We start from the raw sequence: 23,461 nt of genomic DNA, 5'->3' as shown, positions 1-23,461 counted from the left end.
CTTGTCTGGTCATGAATACACTGAAGAGGATGGCATGTTATAAGTATTATAACATGCTAAACGTATTAAGATGCCTGATGAAGTATAGTAGAACTATAAAGATGAATGATGAAGATCCAGCGTGATCGAAACGTTGCTTTTTAAATAATAAAGGTTTTTTTTTGGAGCTGATCGGCAGTGTGCAGACCTATTCAACAGTCTGACTTTTTTGTCTGGCACATGCAAAAAGTGTTTTTGGATATGCGCACCCTACCCAAAACTATAACATGCTAAAAGTACAAACTTTAATAAATACTCTATACTGGACTTGAAAAGTGCAATCGGGACATTAAGATGCAGTTGCATTGTTAATGCATTTAGTCAAGTCAAGTCAAGTCTGTTTTATTGTCAATTTCTTTACATGCACTGGTCATACAAATAATTGAAATTACGTTTCTTACTTTCCCATGCAGCCATAGACATAGACATAGACAATAGACTTTAGGTGTGGACATAGACAATTAGACAGACAGTAGGCCTACACATGCATTACACCTAGAGATTAAAGGTTCAATGAATGCATCAGTGTGCCTGAATATCTTTGTAGTTGGCATATACATTGTGAGCATTTAAATTTCTCATTAGGTACATTATTATAGTTTTGTTAACATTTTGTTTGTTTGGGTAGTGTGGATGGTAGTGCAGTGATGTGATGGGACAGGAGCTGCTCACAGTGGCAGAACTTCTCTCTTTGCACCAGCTGAGGGCAGTGTTGACCGTGATCCCACAAAACAGTTCTTTCTGTGCGCCTCACTTCTCAAGTGTAGGTTATTGTTTGTCAAGGTTAAAGGGGTAATTTGTGGTGATTTTTTTTTATTATCATATCTTGCTTTCATTTATTCGTTGCCAATGGGATATTAAGGAGAGACATTAGTAACAAATGCAAAAAAGGTAGCCTATGGCAACAAACATAGGCCTATCTTTGTCATTATAATGATGAAAAATAACATGCACAAAGTAGCCTAAATCATAATACTGTTCTGAGGCACCTGCGCGAAGAACGATATCACCTTTAAATATTATTTGTTCACGTGAAGTATCAAAATGTAACAATCATCAGTCACACTGTACATGTTTTGAATTGAATTCACTAGTGCTACGTCACTTCCGGCACGAGGAAGCCCTTAAATGTGTCAACAGATCGCAAAAGAAACAAATACATACAGTAACAGTGTTGGCTACTACGCTGCTCGGTCGGACTCAACGGTAAGAACCGCTGGTGGATTTGTCGGAAACAATGCACATTGAGTGTCGGTAGATTTGCACACATGATATATTGTCAGCAGGCAATCAAAACAAATGAGGCACTTATTGTTTTTGTGAACGCTGGTTCTGTTGACATTCATCCTCTTTCTCTCCGTACCCCCCTATCTATCGATTGCCGAGCTATGACTCGTTAGCCAGCCACAGCTAGCTTGTTAGTTTGCCTATTACTAGTAAGCTTAGTCCCAATGTCGTTTCTAAATATAGCCAGCTAGCTGGAGACATTATTACATTTAGGTTGCAAGCTATACATGCATGCATATTATGAACAGGACAACTTCATGGAAACCAGCCGTGGAACACGGGAAATTATTAACTCTGCAAGGCGATTGCAAACATTTGTTTAGTCTTTAATATCAGTTTGTTATTCGTCCTTTCGACGACGACTGTAGCGATACAGTTAGCTACCCCATCGGTGTTGATTTGCTGAAACAAGCCAGTCGTGCAATGTCTATTTTTAGACACCTCGAGTGATATTCGAACTGCGCTGGCTAACCTTATACGTGTTATCGGTAATGTTGTGGAATGCACGGGATATGAGGACATGATGCCTTGCTCAGTGTTTGTATCGATCCATCAACTTCACGTTTCTCGACGGTGTAAAAATGTTGCAGTGTTGTTATGCGAGCCAGATGGCTTTGTTGATCAGCGTTCCATAACGTTGTTACATAGATACAGAGTATCTGTTATGGATACAGAGTAGTATAGATGTTCTATTATTCCCAGAGATGATTATCAAAACTTCGACGCATTGTCCTGTTGCCATGAACAGGTTTTCGAGAACCTCAAGCCATTGTCAGACTGTTACATCGTGCAATGTACAAAATACCCTTTCTACTTCGAACTTAAATGTTATTTTCAGTCCTACATCAAAAACGGCACAACACTTTCTCTCTAAATTGCTATGTTTCTAAACTATCCAGGCCCTTTACTTTAACAAAAACAAGGCCTACTAGAGTATAACCTGTCGGTTGTCATGGTTACCGAGCAGACAGGGTAACGTCCGAGGTGGTCTGTGCAGTGGGTTCAAAACAAACGCGTTGTTATGGCAGCCTGTCTTCACTCCCCAAACTTGCCATTGTGCACCTGTTATCAAACACTATCGCCAATAGGTTTCTGTTGACAAAGGAAGCGCAATGGCAAGTGCTTTAGGTTTGAGGGCCGCCAGTGACTTGATTATGAATATGGCTCAAACCAATTAGACTACTTTTATCATTTTAATTGCAACCATAATCTGTCAATGTGTGGAAAAGGCACGGTTTTGCTATCTTGCTGCATCCCATGTACAAAAGACTAGTAATGTTCATATAATTTTGATGTGCACTAAAATGGATTGCGATAAAAGAAATAGTGGTATATTCAACCTGATCATAACAACTTATTTTGTGAAAAGATGAAAGGAAAGAGGTAGTCCACAAGTAGTGGATTAGGATTATTACTGAATAGACATGCATGTTCAATTACATTCGTTACCTAGCCGGTACTCTGATCCAGAGTGATTAAGTTATTAAAGTGAAGGTACAGACACCCCGGGGGGTAGGGGGGTTGCAACATGCTCTGCTCAAGGGCACTTCACTCCAGCTATGGGTGAAGATGCAGGACAGGAGATTATTTGGATATTAATTACCCCCTACCCACATTCAACCTGTTTTGAGGTGTGAGTCTGGTTTGAGGTCTGAATCATTTAATCCCAAAGTCAATGTCTGAAGCCTGATGCTTCATCACAGCTGCCTTTAGACCAGACTTTAGGGTGTTGCAAAGTTGCCAGCGTGGCATTTTTGGACTGCAGTCAGAGGTGACATCACTTAGTTTGAACTGGATGGAGGAGAGACATGACGGCATTTGTTATGTGACATTTTGGCACAACTCTGAACCCTTACTTTGATGCCATGTTGGCCCACAGGTTGTTTCCATTGTAACATTGATTATTACATGCAAACTACTTAGCATTTAATCCTCGTAAGGTGCTCAGGTTTTTGCTACATAGAAGGTGTTTGGGTCTGTTGAGGGCATTTTTTCAACCAGATTCATGTTCCTCACAGAAAATGAGCCAACGCTAGTGAATCTCAATGTGAAAGAATAATAATTTATACTATTTTTGTCAAGCAAGAAACTGAAAACGGGTCCCACAGACCCAAACACCTTACTAGGTTTAAAAAACACCAAAACTGGGTTGACATGACCAAACTCACAGTTCTAAGTATTCGTTTGAGGCATTTGTCATTTTAATGTGAGCTCTTAAACTCACTGGAAAAAGAATGCACAGATCTTGGTCAAGTTACAATTATGACTATTCTGTTGCTTTTAAGCCTGTCACGATATACGATAAGTCAATAAATCGGACGATAACTTTTTACAAGGACGATCACTTTTCTGGCCCCGATAAGTAACGATAAGTTATTTGCGTGATGTTTTGTTTTCCCTCGCTCCATTTCTCTGCCGTAGGACTACTGATGGCGCGTTATAGGCCAACGCAGCGCAAAGACGCTTAAATGTTGGTGTAATTTTAAGTTTCAGTGCAGTTCTGGTTGGAAAAAAGTGTATTGATCAGGCTACTTGCGTCTTTGAAATAGAACGCTGGTGTTCCCGCGCGTCGCTTATAAGCCTCGACAAAGAATCAGCGCTAGAGACTAGGAGCGCAATATTCTTCCAGTCTCAGTCAGCGCATCTGCAACGTTCCTCAGAGAGGGGAATGAACAGCTCCAACACGGAGGCAAATGTTCATTTTGAAACATGCGCAGCAACCCAATATCCACGACGAAGACGTGTTTGTGCAAACATGAAATAGTGGTGCCGTCGCGACAAACTTGCTCTGAGGCTGTTTTTTTTTTTAAACCTCGCCGAGTTTCCACTATTATTTCAATGCGCTTCCTACCCCGACGTTCGTTGTCTATTCTTTTTGTGATTTTCGCTATATTTCTTGTTTATTTAGACCTAACAATATGAGTAGGCAGTCCGCAAGCAAATCATGAAGATAAGATTTGTGGATTTAAATCTGTCACACCAGGAGAAAGTGAACGGTTGAGCGCGCTACAGGGGAAACAGAGGCATGGCGACTCATAGGCCTAACTCATAAGAATCAATGTATGGGCGTTCATAGAGGACATTAAAGTGCGCAGAATTGCAACTTGTTCCAGTCGAGGGTAGAGTCGAGAGAGAGAGAGAGAGAGAGAGAGAGAGAGAGAGAGAGAGAGAGAGAGAGAGAGAGAGAGAGAGAGAGAGAGAGAGAGAGAGAGATGGAACTTGTGCATCTGTTCATGCTCTTTTGCTTTTTGCTGATGTTGAAATGACTTTAACAGGGCTGATTTGGGTTTTGACTGACAATTAGCTAGTAACAACGTGCATTTGTTTGAAATAAGCTGTCTAAGTAATAATTTGAATTAACAATACCCCACCAGTAGGTTATTTTACATCACACCATGGATAGGCCTATATTCAGTGTGCTTGAGAAAGATACATAACAGAAAATGTTAGGCCTAAAGAAAGACTATATAACTTACCTTAATAATAAATACAAAAAAGCCTATTTAGAGCCTATTGTGCTCCATGAGGATGTATTTAAAAACATATATCCCCCGCCATGATGCTTTAAAAATGTGAAGGGGTGCAGTCACATTTTTATTGCATTTTTACGTCATTATATTGTTTGACACATTTCTTCTTGGAGCAGGCGTCAATCTTAATTATTTAAACCTCTGAGTCTGCTGGCCCAAATGTTACATTCAATGTTTCAAGAAGGAGGCCGCACCTTGCATAGCAGTGTTTTTTATTGCACATTATATTGTTTGAAAATGGCGAGAGAGACAATATTATCGATTATCGCAATAATTTCTTGTTATCGTTATCGTCTGGCAAAAATTGTTATCGTGACAGGCCTAGTTGCTTTAGGTTTATAGTACCAATTTCAGTATGCAGTATATTACTCAAGGCTTTGTAAATGTTGAACACAACTGCTGCATGTGTTCTGTTGCAAATGCATGCTGTAAATGTTTATTGTGGTGGGGGGGGGGCTATTGTTTGTCACGGGTGTTTGCTGATGTCACAGTACAGTTGTAGAATGGTTTCTGTGTGTGTGTGTGGTCATTCTTGCATCATCTCTTTGTGTGTGTATGTTCATCTGTGTGCGCGTGTGTGGTGTGTGTGTGTGTGTGTTCCCCTCCCCACCACCTCTTCTCCAGGCATTTGATGAATGGGGCGTTTGGTAACCGCCCTCCCATCACCAGAGACTCGCGGCCTGCATTGTCAAAAGTGGGAGCCCCATTAATCGGCTTCCCTGTCTAACCGGAGGTTTGTGGAGCACTGTTTGTTTGTTTGTTCTTTTCCTTGTTTGTTTGTGATTTGCATGACTGTATGGGGAATTCATGTAACATTGGTCATGGCTTTCACCACCCAGGCTATTGAGATCCTCTCAATGACTTGGCACAGGGCGAAATACACATCTTTGTAGATGTGTACTGTAACAGTAACTTGAAAGCATATTGAATTTTTGAAAGCACTTGTCCATTGATGTGGAGCTTTTTTTTCAGGCCAGAAAAAAAAGTCAATCTTAGTCAGTTTTGCACTCACTGGATTTAAAAAAAAAACTATTTGACTCCCCATTTATTTTTTAGTCAGGTGTGGACAGAGTTCATAGATTGATCTTGCATGAGCTCCTTATATCGCTAAGTAAAGGTAGCCAAATTCGCATGTGAAAGACGAAAATCAGGTTATCATCACTACTGCTACTATTGTTCAAACACTTTTTATTATTTTTACCTACTATTACCTCCGCCAAGGAGGTTATATTTTCGGTCACGTTTGTCTGTTTGTTTGTCAACAGGATACCTCAAAAAGTTATGAACGGATTTTGATGACATTTTGTGGAGTTATTGGAAATGACAAAAGGAACAAATGATTACTTTTTAGTGGTGATCTGGATCATGATGCTGAATCCGGATCATTTTTTTGAGTTCTTTCAATATTTTTTCACCATTGCGGGATAGAGACTTGGGAAAAATTAGAGTGTAACCTAGTCAAATGTTCTATCAATCAGCTTCCTTGGCAGAGGTCTGCACTCTCTGTGCAGTGCATTTCTAGTTAAATATAGAAGTTAAAAAAATGTCCCCATAATGACACCTGTCACAACTTAATATCATATCAAACCATCCAAAATAAATAAACAATCCAACACACTGGACCTGGAAGTTAGACCATGTGCTTGCACTGTGTCAGCCAGGAAGTGCTCAAGTTGAGAGGTCACTTACCTATGACCCCACTGCCCCGAATAGCTCCTTAGAACGACCAGCACAAGTGTTTGTGTTCTCAGACTGACTAAGACCAGCTTAAGTAGTTGAAGTGAAGAGTTGCATTCAGTTTTGTTGGTGGTCGCAATCCAACACATGATGATGGGTGTAAATACAAGCAGTGCCAAGCCTTTGAAATGTCCTCTTTTTGCTGTTGTGATAGAGTGATCATCACTTGGGTTGTGAGAGTATTCTGATGATGACGCCAACAAGGCTGACTCTGTGGTGTAGCGGACAGAGACCCAGTTTAGCACTCCGTCACTACGGCTGTATACAATGATGGGTTGAACTGTACAAAATGGCTTTATTTCCTTCAGCTTTCCTTATTGAGTATTGTATTTCTGGTCAAACCTCATGCCAAAAGGACACAAGCCCTACCATTTGACAGTGCCATATTATGTTATTTTAGTGAAGTGCTATATATCACATGCTATCTTGTGCAGCATTAGCGAAAGGACAACTAGATACATGCATTTGCTCAGTGATTTTGGCTCGCCTTCAGAATGTATTGGATATACCCGGTATGCTTGGCCAAGCTCTTCACTATATCCTCAAAACTAGGCCAGAAGACTTTCAGATCCAGGTATATAGAAAAACCTTTTCCGCATTGGCAGGGACTGATATCAGTAGTTATTTCATGGCTATTATGTTTGGATGGCAGGTAGTCTCCTACTGTATACTGTTCTCTAGAAGTTTTCTTTGTGAATGGAAGAAAATGTTGCAAAGGGGAGAAGAAGTCACCTTGCCCATGCTTTATGATGCCACAGAGCAAGGCTCATTGGCACACACACACACACACACACACACACACACACACACACACACACACACACACACACACACACACACACACACACACACCCTTAATCATGGTCACTTCATCACAGTAACAAAACAAAAAAAAACCATACAAACATTCTTACTTTTATGTGTGTGTGTGTGTAGGCCATCACATCTTTGTAGAGGAAAAAAGTTGCACTATGTTGATATTTGGATGCAGTATAGTATTTGTTCTCCCAAATAAATCAATAATCATTTGTGGGTGCGTTAATTATGTGAAGGTGTTCACGTGAAAGACGCCGGGGTGACGTGCCGCGATGGACGTGTCCGAGGAGTTTGTGGGCCGCACCATGGTCCAGGTGATCACGGAGAAGTACGACCTGGACAACTTCCCCTACTGCCGCGGGCCCGGCACTGGTGTAGTGGTGCTGACCAGCCCTCAGAGCTCCCCCGTCAAAGGTGAGTCACTCCACCATAGGGGTGGGTGATATGGCAAAAATATCATATCACGAATTTTCAACATACAATCTCGATTCCGATTTTTTAATGAAAGTGAAAGCCCATTGGGAAACTCCAACTCCCGTTGTCATTGTGACACAGCACACAAGTGAACACTGCACACTGTCCACTACGAAATTGCATTGATGCCTCAAGGCAAGGGGGCAGTCCTCAATGGCGCCCCTGGGGAGCAGTGCGGCGGGACGGTACCATGCTCATGGTACCTCAGTCATGGAGGAGGATGGGGGAGAGCACTGGTTGATTACTCCCCCCACCAATCTCGGGAGTCGAACCAGCAACCTTCGGGCTACAAGTCTGACACCCTAACCGCTTATCCATGACTGCCCATCACGATCTTCCATTGAAAAAACAAAAACAAACAGGCATTTTATATACTTGCCATTTGTAATTATCAATTAGTTAATTGTAAACACACTGATGACACTCCCATTAAATGCACAATTGAAATACAACAATGTAAAGAATAACAGTGACGACAGCAACACTAAGAAAGAAGACATCACTCTGATACTGATAGTAAACATCCTCACGGCAAGACGATCTTTCTCCACTTTGGCAGATCTTGTACTTGATTTCACAATTCACGATTTAATATCGGCATATCGCCTACCCCTACTCCACCACAACAAAATGAATATCCAGACTGTTCACATAGGAAGCTGAGTTGTGTTTGGTTGTCTTCAAGTCATATTATCTGTGCTGCTTCATGGTGTCCTCAAGTCCTTTTTATTTAGGCCTATTTCTCAGCACTTTTGTCAGCTGCCTAAAGGTGTTGTTTTTAAAGTGCGTGATAATTAACTTTGACTTGACTTGAATTACGCTTGCTGTAGAGCAGAAGTGTCAGTCCCTACTAGTTCCGCAAAGTAAAAACCCTGCACGTCTAAAAAATAAAACTGTAAACTATCAATTCTTTGTTGTGTGTTATGGCCGAATATTGTTTATTTTATTTAATATGGGTTTATGTTGGTCAAACGATACATATGATTATTGTTATTGATGATATTGGTTCATGGTGAGTGCTCCCCCGCCGGACTGATTTATCGGAGGGACACGAGGGTTGAGGTAGGTGCACTGTCACCTTGTAGTTGCCTCGCTGTTGGGTCAATAAAAAGTTTATTTTCCCACTGTAACCTGTCTTCCTTGTCACCCACATACTCCTCTGGACATCCGCAACAGAAATTCAGGTTACAAAACTATAATATTATACATGCAGTAAATGAAGTAATATATAAATGTGGTAATAATAATGCAATTTGCCTTGAGATGATTGATCTCAAACATCTTGAAATATGTTAAGTCCTCCTCAACAATCAAATTTCTGTGCATGTTGTAATAATTTTGTAGTATTGCTGTGCATGTGACTAATAAAATCCGTGTCTCCATGTGTCATCATGCCCTCGCTGCTGTACCAGGTCAGCTGAACCTGCCCCGCATCCTGGTACTGGACAGCTGTGGCATCACGCAGGCTGGGGACGAGACGGAGGTGGCCACCTTCTGTGCCCACGTGGTGGAGCTGGACCTCTCGAACAACCACCTGAAGGACTGGGGAGAGGTAACAACAATTAGTGAAGTCAAGCTGATTCATTTACCCCTGTGGGAGCAGGTATTTAAAACCACTTGAGACACTACCCCTGTTATACATAAGAAGTTACCAGGATGGCAATGACCAAGTCGTTGTGTGTACTGTCACAGTGGTGTAGTACTATGGTAGTTCAGTTTTTTTCAGTGACTATTACAACGTCCCGATGGCTGGTAAGGGGCTACACACACACACACACACACACACACACACACACACACACACACACGGCACCAGATAATAAAGTGACATAACAAAGACAGATACACAGGCCATCACAGCCCATACAGACAATTGTATCTTTCTCTCATACAACAAAGTTATACGAGCTAGACACCATCACTGTATGTACTGTAAATGTTAAACAACTGTAACATTACACAAAACTACTTAGAACCGTGCATGGAATTTACGGAAATTGAAATGAATCCATTTTAATTGGACCTTTTTTCAGTCTTATAATTACATTTAGTACACAAACAAGTCAACCAGCCAGTATTAATTGTTTTAAATCAAAACAAACCACTCAATTCAACATCTCTCCTCGTTTGGAATAGGTCTAGAAAGTTGAGGACCCAATATTTATTTCTACAATAGATACAAACAAACAAACCTGTCTTCAGGTTTTCAGGGCTGTAGTACAAATCCGTTTGGACTTGGACTTGTGACTCTCTATTAGTTGGAGACGGACTTGTCTTTGACTCGGACACTGGTCTTGTCAAATTAGGCTTCTGGACTCGCCCGGGTCTGTATTTATTTTGTTTAAAACACTACACTGGCCATCATAGATTCTAAAGTGGAGTTTGATATCCAATAACATACACGTTTGTCTTAAAATCCACGGCATATAGGTTACCTTCAAACATTCACATTATTGACAGTCATCCTTTTCTTTGTTTAACACTGACTGACATGTGACTCGAACTTGACTTGGATTCTTTTTGGACTCAGTCTTGTCTCGGACTTGAACCTCTTTTGGGCTCAGACTTGTCTCGGACTGGACTATTCTGGTCTTGGACTTGTCTTGAACTCTACAAAGCTGGACTTGACTACAGCCCTGCTGGTCTTGTTCTAGGTGTTGAAGATAGTCTCCAACGTGCCGAAGCTGGACTTCCTGAACCTGAGCATGAACCCCCTGAGCGGCTCCCTGCTGGAGCCCGACGCCACCGAGCCCTTCATGGAGCTACGCCGCCTGGTGCTCAACAACACACACGTCTCCTGGGAGGTCCTCCACACACTCACACGCGAGATACCCAAGTAAGTACACTTAATGTACTCAAAAGTATACAAAGTACTAGAACTCACTTGAGAGATCCCAATTACAGTAAGTGCTGAAAAGTACACAGGCAAGAGCCCTCCATACACTCACACACGAGATTCCAAAGTTAGTAGTCAGAGGTACACAAGAAAAAGCACTTAGAAGTCAACAGTCCTCTACACACTCGCACAGGATATACATAAGTATGTACTCGTACGTTTGAGTATTTACATCCATACTTCCAAGAGAAAGTACTCACACGTTACACAGTCAAGAGTCCTGCACATACTCACAAGGAATATACAGTATATCACGAAAGTGAGTACACCCCTTGCAGTTTTGGCAGATTTGTGAGTATATCTTTTCATGGGAAAGCATCAAAAAAGTCACTTTGACACAATGTTTAGTGACCTTTTAACAACATATTTAACCGCTTAAATTTCTTGTTCACTCAGAAAAAAACAAAATACAGCCATTAATGTTTGAACATGTACCCACAAAAGTGAGTACACCCCAGATTGAAATCCGGTAGAGAAGGGGCCGTGTTGACTCGAATTGTCTCAAAATTGAAAGGGAGGTTATCGGTGTGCGTTTCAACCTTTCTTTTCATTTAACTTTTACATTTTGAGTGTGCTCCTGGCTTAAATAGATTGGTGTGAGATTTGAATGCAATCCTATGGAGAATATCATGATCTGCCTCAGTAGTCACAGTGCATGTTGACATGCATGTTTCTTTTAGGTGTATTTCAGATTGCCAATGTTGACAGCATTCATGCATCCCCAAACCATGTCAGTCCCACTACCATGCTTGGCTGTTGAGAGGATTCACTTTTTTGTAAAACTCACTTGTTTACCACCACACATGCTTGACACCATCTAAAGTAAATTTGTTTATCTTGGTCTCTTCAGATCACACGACATGGTTCCAGTGACCCATATCCTTGGTCTGTTCATCTCTCTTGAGACCAAGATAAGCAAATGTTTCAAAAGTTTGTCTTGAGTTCACTGTTCTTATTTTATGTACTTAAAAAGTCAAGAACCATATGAGAAGTATTCCCAATTAAAAATTCTCTCATAAAAGAGGGCAGGGATGGCTTCACTGGGTCATAACTACTAGATAATGCCCGGTAAAATATGGCACTTGTTAATTTAAGTCATTCAGCCAATGTTGGTAAACTGCTATAAACGAGAGTGGCTCCAATGTTTCCACTCTTCTCTCCCCTCACCAGGCTGGAGGAGCTGTTTCTGTGCCTGAACGAGTACCACTCGGTGGAGGTGTCAGACGCCACGTGCCCCTCGCTGCAGCTGCTCCACATCTCCGACAACCGGCTGCAGGACTGGGCCGAGGTCCGCAAGTTCGGCCTGATGTACCCGGGCCTGCAGACTCTCATCCTGGCCAACAACAAGCTCATGTCCATCGAGGAGCCCCAGGACTCCCTCGCACGCCTCTTCCCCAAGCTGCGCTGCATCAACCTGCACAACACAGGTGGGACTGACACTCACATGCGTGAATTGCGAAGACACACACACACACACACACACACACACACACACACACACACACACACACACACACACACACACACACACACACACACACACACACACACACACACACAGCAGAGGTGGGAGTAAGTGATGACTTTGTATCGTCTCAAATCATTCCTAATTTTGCCAAGTCAAGTGAAGTCCTCAACAGAGTAGTGACTGAAGTCAATATGAATCATCCAAATCTCTGACACACAAGTGTGCACATGCAGAAGTAGACAAGCCTGTCATTATAAGTGGGTCTACCTGTCTGATGGGTTACATCAGCTCGTTCTGTGAATGGTTAGCTCAGATGAAGTCATACTGAAGTCATAATTTCCACTTGTGCATGCATACAGACATGTAGACCATGGCTATAAGATCCTCAATGTTTCCGCTTTTTCATATTGGATCAGCTGATTTTAATATTGTTTGGGTTGAGTATGTGGCAGATGTTTACTTTCTGAAGCCAGAGATGTCCACTTCTGTATACACATACTTATCAGTGCTGATCTTTCTTTCTTTCTTTCTTTCTTTCTTTCTTTCTTTCTTTCTTTCTTTCTTTCTTTCTTTCTTTCTTTCTTTCTTTCTCATCAGGTCTGGGTAGCTGGGAGGATATTGAGCGGTTGAGTATGTTCCCTAAGCTGCAGGAGGTCAAGGTGATGGGGGTGCCACTGCTGCAGTCCTACAGCACCACCGAGCGCAGGAGCCTGGTGGTGGCTCAGTGAGTAGCACCGCCTGGAAAGAATACAATTCTCACTCTGACCCGATTTGATACGGTGTTACACTGTATTGTACAGTAAGACTTGATGTAAAGGAGTTTTGCTGCATAGAGATGCCTTCCACAGCTTCCTCAGTAGGTATCCTTTGGCCAAGAGCAGATGTCTGCAGGTGGTGTACTACTGGAGACATATTCACATTTGTGTCAACTGTTGGTACTCTGGGAAGCATTCAAGCAAGCATTCACAGCGGGTTTTTTTATGATGGTGTAGATTTTGAGACAGGTATGCCGCGAGCTAGTCTGATAGGCCAGACCATTCATTTTGATTTACTTCGTACGCACGCACTCCAGGGCATCGAGGATCCAGACCAAAAATGAATTACAAAGTGATATTAATGTGGTCTGGTAAAACAAAGCCACAAACTAACACAAACTGCAGAGGACAACATCTATCAATTTTATTTTCTCTGCTATTAATTAGCATCATTATATGTAATATAGGCTGTAGGTTTGGGGAAGTTTGAAAATAGTCTACCGTGGGGACCACCTTGGTAAGCCCAGACTGTAGTGCCAGGTCTCTGATCCTGCTGTGGTCCTCCCTCCAGGCTGCCGGCGGTCACGCTGCTGAATGGGAGTGTGGTGACATCAGGGGAGAGGGAGGACGCTGAGCGCTTCTTTGTACGCTACTACGTGGATTGTCCCGAAAACGAACGCCCCAAAAGGTAATGGCCACACACACACACACACACGCACACACACACACACATACACACACACACACACACAGAGAGAAGAATTAGATTTGGCATACTCTCTCAGGGGTAGTGTTGACATTTTGGGAATGGAGTCTTTGCCTTAGTGCCAAACCTCTGCCCTCAAGCTATTAGTGTTGCCATGTCTCAGGACAGCTGCTAATGAGACCCATCACGTGGGGTTTCACATGATACACATTTATCCATCTGTTTTGGTTTGTTGTTGTTTGTTTGCTTTTTGTGCGCATCTAAGTGGAAAATGAGTCACACTGCTGTAAGACATGTCTGGCACTTAAAATGGTTCTGATAAGTCACCAGAGATCCACAAACCATCACAATACTGAACATTACCATAATGTTTGCGTTGCTAAAGAAACAACATCCATTTTGTTTGTTTTGGTTCGGGAGGCAAAAAGATTGCATTGCAGTAATTCACATGGTTCTTGCCAGTTATACAGTGAAATACCTATTAACTAAAATGCCATGAATGAGCAGTGACCCTACCCATTATTTTTTGCCAGAGGCATCATCTATGTACGTATTATGCACAGTATGCATCTACAGGGTTTGCGTGAGTCATTAGTGCAATTACTACTCAAGTCATTTGGCAGAAAGCAGAGGGGGTGATGGAGGCTTGTTAGTGGCTCATTCAGTTCTGGGAAGAGTGAGAGACTGAGGTTGAGTTGGCGTGACTGACGACATGTGGGAGAGGGGGTGGGCTGCAAACATGGATTTACACTAAACCAACAACGGTGACCATTATTGGTCATTGATTTGTGAACACATCAGGTGTGTGTGTGTCTGTGTCTGTGTCTGTGTTTGTGTGTGTGTGTGTGTGTGTGTGTGTGTGTGTGTCTGTGTCTGTGTCTGTGTCTGTGTACAGGACTGCTTAAACGTAGCTGTAGCAGAGTCACTGTAAAGACGTCACACTCACGTCACACTGACCCTCTGCTCTCTCAGTCCCCCGCCAGGAGCCAGCTTATCGACAGCATCTCTGATCCAACATGTCCCTTCTTCCTCCTAAAACACCCCTCCTCCTCCTTCCTCTTCTCTCCGTCCTCCACCCCTTACTGACCTAATGTCGCCAGCCGTAGCGTCGGCCAAAACACCCGCTCGCTTCATCGCCTCTGACCTTATCCGCCATTTATGTGTGGCATTTCCCCGGCCCGATGTGAGAGGTGCGGGTGTCCACCCCCTCCCACCACCAAGCCTAGGCCTCCTGTCTTAATCACCCACCCTCCCCTTCCTCTATTCCTGCCCATGCCGGGCCCATCTGATAGGAATTCTGCGGGGGTCCTGGCAGGTGTCGGAAAATGGATCACCCCCCCCACACTTCTCTTTTTCTCGCCCACTACATTCCACTTAACCTGGGAGATTCTGGGGGAGGGCGGGGGCTTGTGCTGGGGTAAAAAGCCACCAAGAGAAGGACTCTCATCCCCCCCGCCACCCCTCTCTTCGACTTCAACAGGGGAATCTAACCTTTGGGAGACAATGTGTCCACTCTCTGGCTCCTCAAAGGCGCCTTTGTTCTTCAAAATACTCTGATCGGAAAACTGATACCGAAGGTGGCAGGTTGATTTTTCTTCTTTTTTTTTGTCTTTTGTTTTTTTCTTCTTCATTTTCCCCTCACCATCCTTCTCCATCCCAGTTCCCTTTTTACTTAAAAGGAACTGAGGTGGCAGCACTTTCCTTCTTCTTCGTCTCCCTCCCTCTCTCTCTCTCTTTCTCTCTCTCTCTCTCTCTCTCTTCCTCTCTCCCTCCTTCATCTTTCTTGCCGCCAATTCTGTGCTTTTCCCCATTTTTGCCATTTAAGAGTTGAGCAGATTAAAGAGCAGCTCATCGCGTGTAATGGGAGCCCATATACAAAAGCCCCCAATGAGTCGTTAGAGCAATTATTACACAGCCATCTCATGGAGAGCAGGTGGCGGAGGGAGAAGAAGAGGCTCAATGGTGGCTCATTCCATTCCAGGAAAGAGAGCCTGAGTTGGGGATGAAGGTTGGCTCCCAGTTGGGGTTGGGTGGGGAGTAGCTGGAAGCATGGCATTAAACCAAGAGCCGTGAGTGGTGGTGGCCACTGATCTGCAAAACACTTCAAGTAATGACTGGCTTTGCCACACAAAACCCTGCTGTTGTGGTGCGTGTGCCAGAAGATGATTTTTCCTGTCAGTGAGTGACTAAGCGTGAGATCAAGTGGTCTTGGCCCGCTTGCAAGTTCCAAGTTCCCGCCTCCCTGTTCACTGCTCTGGAGGTGTGTTCCCCTTCATCTCCCCAGATGAATGAATGGCTCCTTGTGCCCCATGCTTCTTCCCTCCCTGTGTTTGTTGTTGTTGTCACTTGTGGGGGCGTTTTGTTTGCTTGTTTGGATGCGCTATCCCCTGTTGTAACGCCCCATCCCTCCCAGGACTCAATATTTAAAAAAGGATAGCCACCATCGCCGTTGATTGGCCCGCTCGGAAGACAGTGAAGCCATCTGTGGTTTCCCCTTTTGACCCTGTGTGCCCACCGTTGTTTTCTCCCAAACCCCCAGACCCCCACCCCCCCTGCCCTTCCCTCATCCAGCCCCAAAGATCAGAGCTGGTCACAGCCTCTCACATTAAAGCCTGAGAGAGCTGAGATCTGACACAGGCCGGGACACCCCAGTGCCTTTGAGTAACCGTAACCTTGGCCTGAGAGGGGGAGACACAGGAGCAGGCAGAAAACGAGAACTCCCTTTGAGAAACCTTAATCGCCTCGACATCGGTGTTTGGCTCAAACAGAGAGTGTTGGGGTTGGGTGGGGCAAGGGTGAGGTGAGGTGAGGTGAGGTTGGGTGGGTGGGTTGAGGGATTGAGGGCATTTAGAAAGATGGGTCAGTGATGGTGGTGTGAGGTGTGTGTGTGTGTGTGTGGGGTTGGAGCAAATGCAGATAGACGTGAACATGGAAGCTTGACCGACCGCCTTTGAGAAACGGGTAACCTCAGCCAGAGAAGAGAATGCAGCCTGAAGAAAAGAGGGGGTCTTCAGGCCAAGGGCTAGCTTTGAGTAACTGTAACCTTGGCTATCAGTGGCTTTGGGCTTAAGGACCCATAGTGTTCAGTTCTCCCCTCCTCTTTCCTCATCAAATGGGGAATGGGGATTGGGGAATGCAGCCTGCAGAACCAAAGGACCGTGCCGCCTCGCCCCCAAAGCGCCACCGCAGACCGTGCAGGAGGAAGAGAAAAAATAAGGTGGGGTAGAAAACCCTCTCCAAAGAAGCTTATCGAAGGTGCTTATTAAAGCTAACCGATAAGAGTTTGAAAAGAACTGATCTGAACAGGAAAGGGGAACGATGTCAGAGGGTAGTAATAACACAGCTTTAATCATACTGATTCTCAGTAGGCCACGGGTGGATGAGAGGAATGGAGAAGTGTAGATTATAGAGGTCGGTAGGAGGAGAAGATGAGAGGAGGTGGGAGGGATGGGGGACCACAGGTGAGGCACTGAAATGGAGAAAAGGGGGGAGGGCCTGGCAGGACGAAAAGAAAAGGGGGAAAAAGGTGGTGGTAGTGGCAGCAGGAGCGTGAAAGATCAGAGAAAAGAGGAAGAAGGGGTTACGAGAGCCGCACCACTGTTGATGGCCTTTGAGTAACTGAAGCCCAGGCAACGGGTGCGGCATGGCATGAGCTGCCCTCTGAAGCAGAGCTGGGAGGAGGTGGTCCACCCACAAAGGGGAGATGGCAGGCTTGTGGAGGAGAAGTACTGTGGAGAGGAGGTGCGTGTTGGGAGGGGTGGATTGATAAGCGCAGGCCCTGGAGGAGGTGGTCCACCCAGGAGAGGAGAGGAGTGTTTGAGGCCACGAGAGGGAGAGGAGGTGTTTAGGATGGGGTTGAGAGGTTGATGGTAGGAATGGGGTGATGAGAGCAGAGCTGGGAGGAGGTGCTCTACCCAGCAGAGCAGAGGAGGTAGTGTGCTGTGAAGGTGCATGGTGCTGGTGGTGGTATGGAGAGGTCTGTGGAGACCGACCGGAAGAGTAGGGAGGAGAGAATGGAGAGTGAGTGGCCCACCCGAGAGAAGTTGGAGGCAAGGAGAGCTGGGGAGGAGAGGAGGTGCATGGTGGGAGGCTGGCAGAAGTTGAGCGGGAAAGGCAGGAGGTCCACCCAGAAAGGAAAGGAGAGGAGAGGAGTGAGAGAGGTGAGGTGAAAGTAGTTGGGGAGGAGAGGAGGTGCCTGGTGGGAGCCTAAATGGAGGAGTGAGGTGATAAGACCAGGGCGGGGGGAAGAGGTTGTTCACGCAGGAGAGGAGAGGAGAGATGGAGGCCTTATTCATAGGTGGTGTGTGGTGTCTGATGGGGTTAGGCTGGAAGGTGGTCCAAAGGAGTGGGGTGATGAGAGGGCTGGATGGAAAGTGACTGGTCCACCCAGGAGGAGAGAGTATAGCTGGAGGCCTTGTGGAGGGGAGGTGGTGTGGAGAGGAGGTGCGCGGTAGGGCAGTAGGGTTGGTCTGGGAGGCAGAGCGGAGGGCTGCGTCAATGAGGGGGAAAGTGAGAGAGCTACATAGGGTGATGGATGGAAGAGATAGCGGGCTGGCTCGTGTGAATGAAAACATAAAGATTCATTTAGAATTTGGAGTGCCCTGGGGGACTGGGGAGGTTTGAACAGGAAAGGCATGTCAGATCTATGCAGTGGCATGTGCTCCCTTGAGATATGTACAATGTATAAGTAGAAAGGTGCACAAAAGAGTGGTGGAAGAGGGTGCAACAAAACATCCCTTCAAGTTAAAGGGTGTTGAACTTGGAAACATTGTTGTATATTGAAAACAATATTATAATGCAGATACATTTGACAGTTCTTCTTTATGCAGAAAAATGACATACTGTGCAAATGCAGCAAATGTAAAATAAACCTGCAAGTTTAAATACTGCCAGTAGGGTGCACTACCTGGGATTGTTTGTACAAGTAATCAGCATTTCAAAATGTCTTCCCATTTCAGGATGGCAAAGTAGGTTATTGAAATGCTCTGATTTTGCTTTTCATTTTTCAGATTCATGCATCCCTATTCCATCAACCTTATTGTTAACCCGTGTATATGCTAATGTTTTTTTTTTTTACCCTCTATCTCTTGCTCTCCCGAGAAAACATTTTGGACACAAAGAGCTACTTGTTGCATGTGGTTATCACGCCACGCCATGTTCTCGCTCAGATGATTTTGTAGACATTCTGTACAGTGAGGCATTGAGCGTAGTAATGCCGTCTCGTCTCGCTGGCCATTGTCTGGTGTCATCTTAGATACCGCTAATGACTAGGCCAGGAATCCAGGGCACCTGTGTTATCACGGCTAAGCTAATGTGATTTAGCCGCAGTCCGAGAGTGCTAAGCACATTACTAAATGAGAGCTTTTGACTGAAACGAGTCTCGGTAGACAGAATGGCACTTTGTACAGGCCAAATTCCCATGGCAGGTCCCAGCGAGCTTTAGGCACCAACCCAGGCTCTGGGCCTTGCTTTTGTGGGTAGACTTTTTGGGCAGGCGAGGGGGAAATTGCTTTGATTGGCTCAGCTGTTACAGTAGCTCTCAAAGCAAAGTCTTTCTTCCAGATTTTATTTAATCGTTCCTGGGCCCTTATCTCTCCCCCGAATCCCCCTGTGGGGGGTGGGTGTGGGGGGGTGAAAGCTTTCTCACGGCAAAGGGCTCGTTGTGCTGCACAACCAGTCTTTCTCCCTCCCTCGCCCTCCCTCCCTCGCACTCCCTTTCTCCATCTCTAACTCTCTCTCTCTCTCTCTCTCGCTCTCTGCATCTCTCTCTCTCTCTCTCTCTCTCTCTCTCTCTCTCTCTCTCTCTCTCTCTCTCTCTGCATCTCTGTCTCCCCCCTCCTCTTTCTGTCTCTCTCACTCACTCGCATAGCGAAACCCTCAAGGCACAGTTAGTCATACAGACATAATCACGCTCACTGACTCCAGATCCCCTTGTGCTCCACTCCACGCCACTCATGCCCCCCTTCTTCTCACACAAGGGCACGCTCACTTCAGAAAAACTCAAGTCTCTCATTTCCTTGAAATCATCCTTCCGCTTCAATGCATGGCATCCAGATATAGTGTTGGAAGAGATGCATATGTGACTCAACTCAGCCCCAGCTACCGCTTCCCGTAACCGATCAATGTCCGATAAGCGTCATAGACAATGATGGCCACTCACTCACTGATTCGCCAGCGAGCCTCTTAGATCAGCCACCCAGGCCCAGACTTCAGGCCATTTCATTTGAAAGGATTACTCTGCACGAGGGGGGGAAAAAATCAATATGTTCACGTTTTTGCACAGCTCATGTATCAGTAAAGAGGGGGGAGATGGTTCTGGGTGTGCTCCAGTGTATTTTTTTCCCCCAAGTGCCATTCATTCACTTGTACAGTAATTCGCTCTGAACCAAAGTCTCTGCTTAATGTCACCACAAGACTTACAGTATACAATTGTATAAAGATAGGAAGAATTGAAGTGGTACCAGGTTGAAATTGATAAGGTGTTCACATTTTACATTAGCAACTCAGGGAAGTGTAATACGATACAGTATGTTATCATGTAGAACCCCCACCCCGTAGAATAGAATGCACGGTGTCTTGCACTGTGTTTAATAAAGAAGGGAAAATAAGGGAATGCGACAGTTGTTTCAGACAACAGTCACCGCTTGCACGGACTCACTCGTCAACATGATTGATTCTGTAATTTCAACTGCATTTGAGTAGTATAATCTGTGAGTAGTTTAAGTAGTATCTCAATAAAAATGTCAGACAAATGGTCGCCCCAATGTAGTTCCAGATGAATGCTGGTGGAACAAGGCGGAACCTATTCATCTGGTGAGAGTCAGATTAATTAATGAGTTGTGAATGCTGTTAAGGGTAAATAGTACACATACTGTAGCTCTTACAGACAATCTTAAAGGTCGCATACACGTAGATGTTGCAGCTGGTCTAATGGGATATCAGCACCGGAAAATCTGCCACTTTATCACTGCCACAACGTTGCAGACGTGGACAGTGCACGTGCCTCTGGCACTGGACTGCTTGACCGTGTGCATGGAATGAGGAAGTCTGTAGACTATCAACAAATTTTGCAGCATAATGTAGGAGTCCACCCCTGAATCCCATAGAAAACCTATGGAGAGATCTCAAAATGGCAGTATGGAGAACGCACCCTTCAAATCACCTCAAGGGCGGTCTAAAATTCCAGCAGAGCGTTGTAGAAAGCTCATTGATGGTTATCAGAAGTGGCTGTTCGCAGTTATTTTGTCTAAAGTTTGTGCTACCAACTATTAGGCTGAGGGTGTCAATACTTCTGTCCGGCCATTTTTGGAGTTTTGTGTAAAATGGTCATTCATTTCACTTTTTGTGTTTTTTTCATTGCAAGACAAACAAAAGAAGATATTAATAAAAAAGCATTTGTGATTGCAATCATTTTCTAGAAGAAACTGAGTATTATCTGACAGAATCGAAGGGGTGCCAATACTTTTGGCCAGCACTGTAACTACCACACAGTATAGTCTATTTGAACACCGCTAAATCTGCCACATTGTCTCTCTTCTGTCACTTGTCACTGCAGGTACCAGACCCTGGTGGCCCAGTACGGGCAGCTGGAGCCCCTGGCCGATGTGGACCTGCGCCCGGAGAGCACCGTGCTGGTGGACGTGCGTTGCGACGAGCAGGTGGTGGAGCGCCTCAACGTGCAGCTGGAACAGAGCGTGGCCGACCTGAAGAGGGTGCTGCGCCACATAGCCAAGCTGCCCGGCAACAAGATGCGTGTCTACCACGTGGCGGCGGGCATGGGCCCCCAGGAGCTGAAGCACGGCGGACGGGCGCTGCACTCCTATCAGATGCGGGATGGCGACGAGATCGTGGTGGTGCCCAAGGACCTGTGAGAGGACGGGGGTGATGTACCTGTTATGGTATCCGCTGTATCCCTTCGCAGCTTTGCGTGTAGAGTGGCTCGCCCTTCAGGGCGGAACGTATGCCGGTTCTGTATGCAAAGCTAGGAAGGGATACTGGGGAGACCATATCAGGTACCTCAGTGGCTCTTGGTGGAAGGAGGAGGAGAGGGTACCAACATTGCACCCTGCTGCAACAGCAAGTAAAGAGCACCCACCCAGCCAGTCAGCTCGCTAATCAGCTAGTTAGCTAGCCAGGCCCCCCCCTCTCAACTCCACTCCCAAGGGGGACTAGAAGTCCAAGACTTCCCTGATTGGGAGGAGTTCCACCATCTTAGCCAAATCCAGAGCTCTCTCTTCCCTTCCCTTCCCCTTCTCACTCCAACTCCAAAGCACCAACAATGGCCTGGAAGAACGTAACCTACTTCTCTTACTCTGTGGTCTCTCTCAGAGCATGGAAAAGTGGAAGAAATCAATGCTTGGCCATGTGTCATTGTGACAAAAAAAACAAACAAACAAAACGAACGAACTCACTTTCGAGGTTTTATTTCTGCTTTAACCTGTTCCTGTGACTCTGGCCGTGTGTATGTACGTGTTTTTGGTGTATATGTGTGATGGTCAGAGAAGTGGGAACATCTCAGGAACTGCTGCTCATGTGAATGATTTCACTCGGTGAAAAAAATTCACAAGATTTCTTTCGTTTTTATTTTATTTTTTATCTAGGGTTTAAGACGGTTTAAGTGGTGCATTGGTTGAAAGTATGTACTTTTGCCAGGGTCTTCTATTTTATTTGACTGTTTTTAGAGTTTAAGACTGTTTAAGTGGTGGTTTGACAAGTATGTGCTTAATTTTTTTGGCTGGCAGTATGTACTTAACATTCACCCACACAGGCAAGCATGTACAGTACTGAACAACAACATCAACGAGGGGTTTCAAAGGGATCAGTTGTCACAAGAGGTGACTGGGCACATACCTCACGGGTGCCTGGAATCAGACTCTGAGAAAAGGGATCTAGATGGACTTAGTGGCTGCTGTATGAGGCATAGGGGTGGAGGTGGCGGTGGTGGAGTGTTGGAGGTGAGAGGGAGATTGGTTAGTGGTGGGGGGCAACCTGCCTGTTGAAGGTCTGGTTCCTCCATTCTGGACCTCCAGAACTCCGTTTCTCCCATGAACATGACCCAGCAGCAGAGCAGAAGTCTGTGAAGGCCCAGCCAGTGTGGTGGGTGAGTGGGTAGGCTGGTGTGTATGTGTGTTTGTCTGTGTGTATTTGTCTGTATGTGTGTTTGTCTGTGTGTGTGTGTGTAGGCGAGGTGGCGGTGGCCATAGACAGTGAACCCTAACTGGCTGGGGGTAACCGCACACCGTCCGCCCGGTCAGGCCCACTTCCTCTGCGCTTGGATTACAGAGCGGGTTCACCCAACGGGCTGCAGCAGCCCAGCAAGCAAGCAAGCCCCCCTTATGGGTTCGCATGTCCTCGGCCCCCCATCCACCCTCCCCTCCTCTCCCCCTTCCCGTCTGCCTGTACTCGAGCTGCTAGCTGTGGTCCACGCGCCCAACACCTCCATTAGCATCGGTGTCGGCACGGCAGGCTGGCGCGACTCCCGTGTCATAGTGCTGAGCAGCTATTCAGACCATGCCATCAGCCAATCAGCGCCTCTGGAGTCACAGTCGCCACCGCCCTCACGCACCACCCTCACTCCCCACCACGCTCCCTAGCTATCAAGACCACAGGTTCCCCCACCACTAACAACAATGCACCTGTGTTAATCAGCCAATCGCCGCCTCTGGAGTCACAGCCACCACCCCCTCCTCACCTCACCTCACCGTACCACCTCACCTCACCTCAGCTCACTATCAAGACCACTGATGCCCCCAC

General features: G+C 45.4%; 1 protein-coding gene across 1 annotated transcript; it reads left to right on the top strand.

Moving 5' to 3' along the window:
• The first annotated feature begins 1,155 nt into the window (after window positions 1-1,155).
• Window positions 1,156-22,118, top strand: LOC134452851 (tubulin-specific chaperone cofactor E-like protein). The gene is made up of 9 exons (XM_063203488.1): window positions 1,156-1,245; window positions 5,481-5,589; window positions 7,646-7,823; window positions 9,296-9,435; window positions 10,538-10,719; window positions 11,950-12,206; window positions 12,845-12,971; window positions 13,574-13,690; window positions 21,264-22,118. Exons 3-9 carry the CDS (start codon window positions 7,682-7,684, stop codon window positions 21,577-21,579), a joined length of 1,281 nt encoding a protein of 426 aa, XP_063059558.1. The 5' UTR covers window positions 1,156-1,245; window positions 5,481-5,589; window positions 7,646-7,681; the 3' UTR covers window positions 21,580-22,118.
• Window positions 22,119-23,461: the final 1,343 nt, after the last annotated feature.

Source organism: Engraulis encrasicolus, chromosome 7 (genome assembly GCF_034702125.1).
Source record: "Engraulis encrasicolus isolate BLACKSEA-1 chromosome 7, IST_EnEncr_1.0, whole genome shotgun sequence".
Lineage (NCBI taxonomy): Eukaryota > Metazoa > Chordata > Actinopteri > Clupeiformes > Engraulidae > Engraulis > Engraulis encrasicolus.
Note: the sequence above shows the minus strand (reverse complement) of the source record. Positions and strands in the feature narration are given on the sequence as shown.

Excerpts from the sequence above, each read along its gene's own strand:
- LOC134452851 (XM_063203488.1), top strand. The coding sequence starts at position 7,682 with ATGGACGTGTCCGAGGAGTTTGTGGGCCGCACCATGGTCCAGGTGATC. Across the intron at positions 12,207-12,844 it reads CATCAACCTGCACAACACAG|GTCTGGGTAGCTGGGAGGAT; the intron begins GTGGGACTGACA and ends CTTTCTCATCAG. Across the intron at positions 13,691-21,263 it reads GAAAACGAACGCCCCAAAAG|GTACCAGACCCTGGTGGCCC; the intron begins GTAATGGCCACA and ends TTGTCACTGCAG.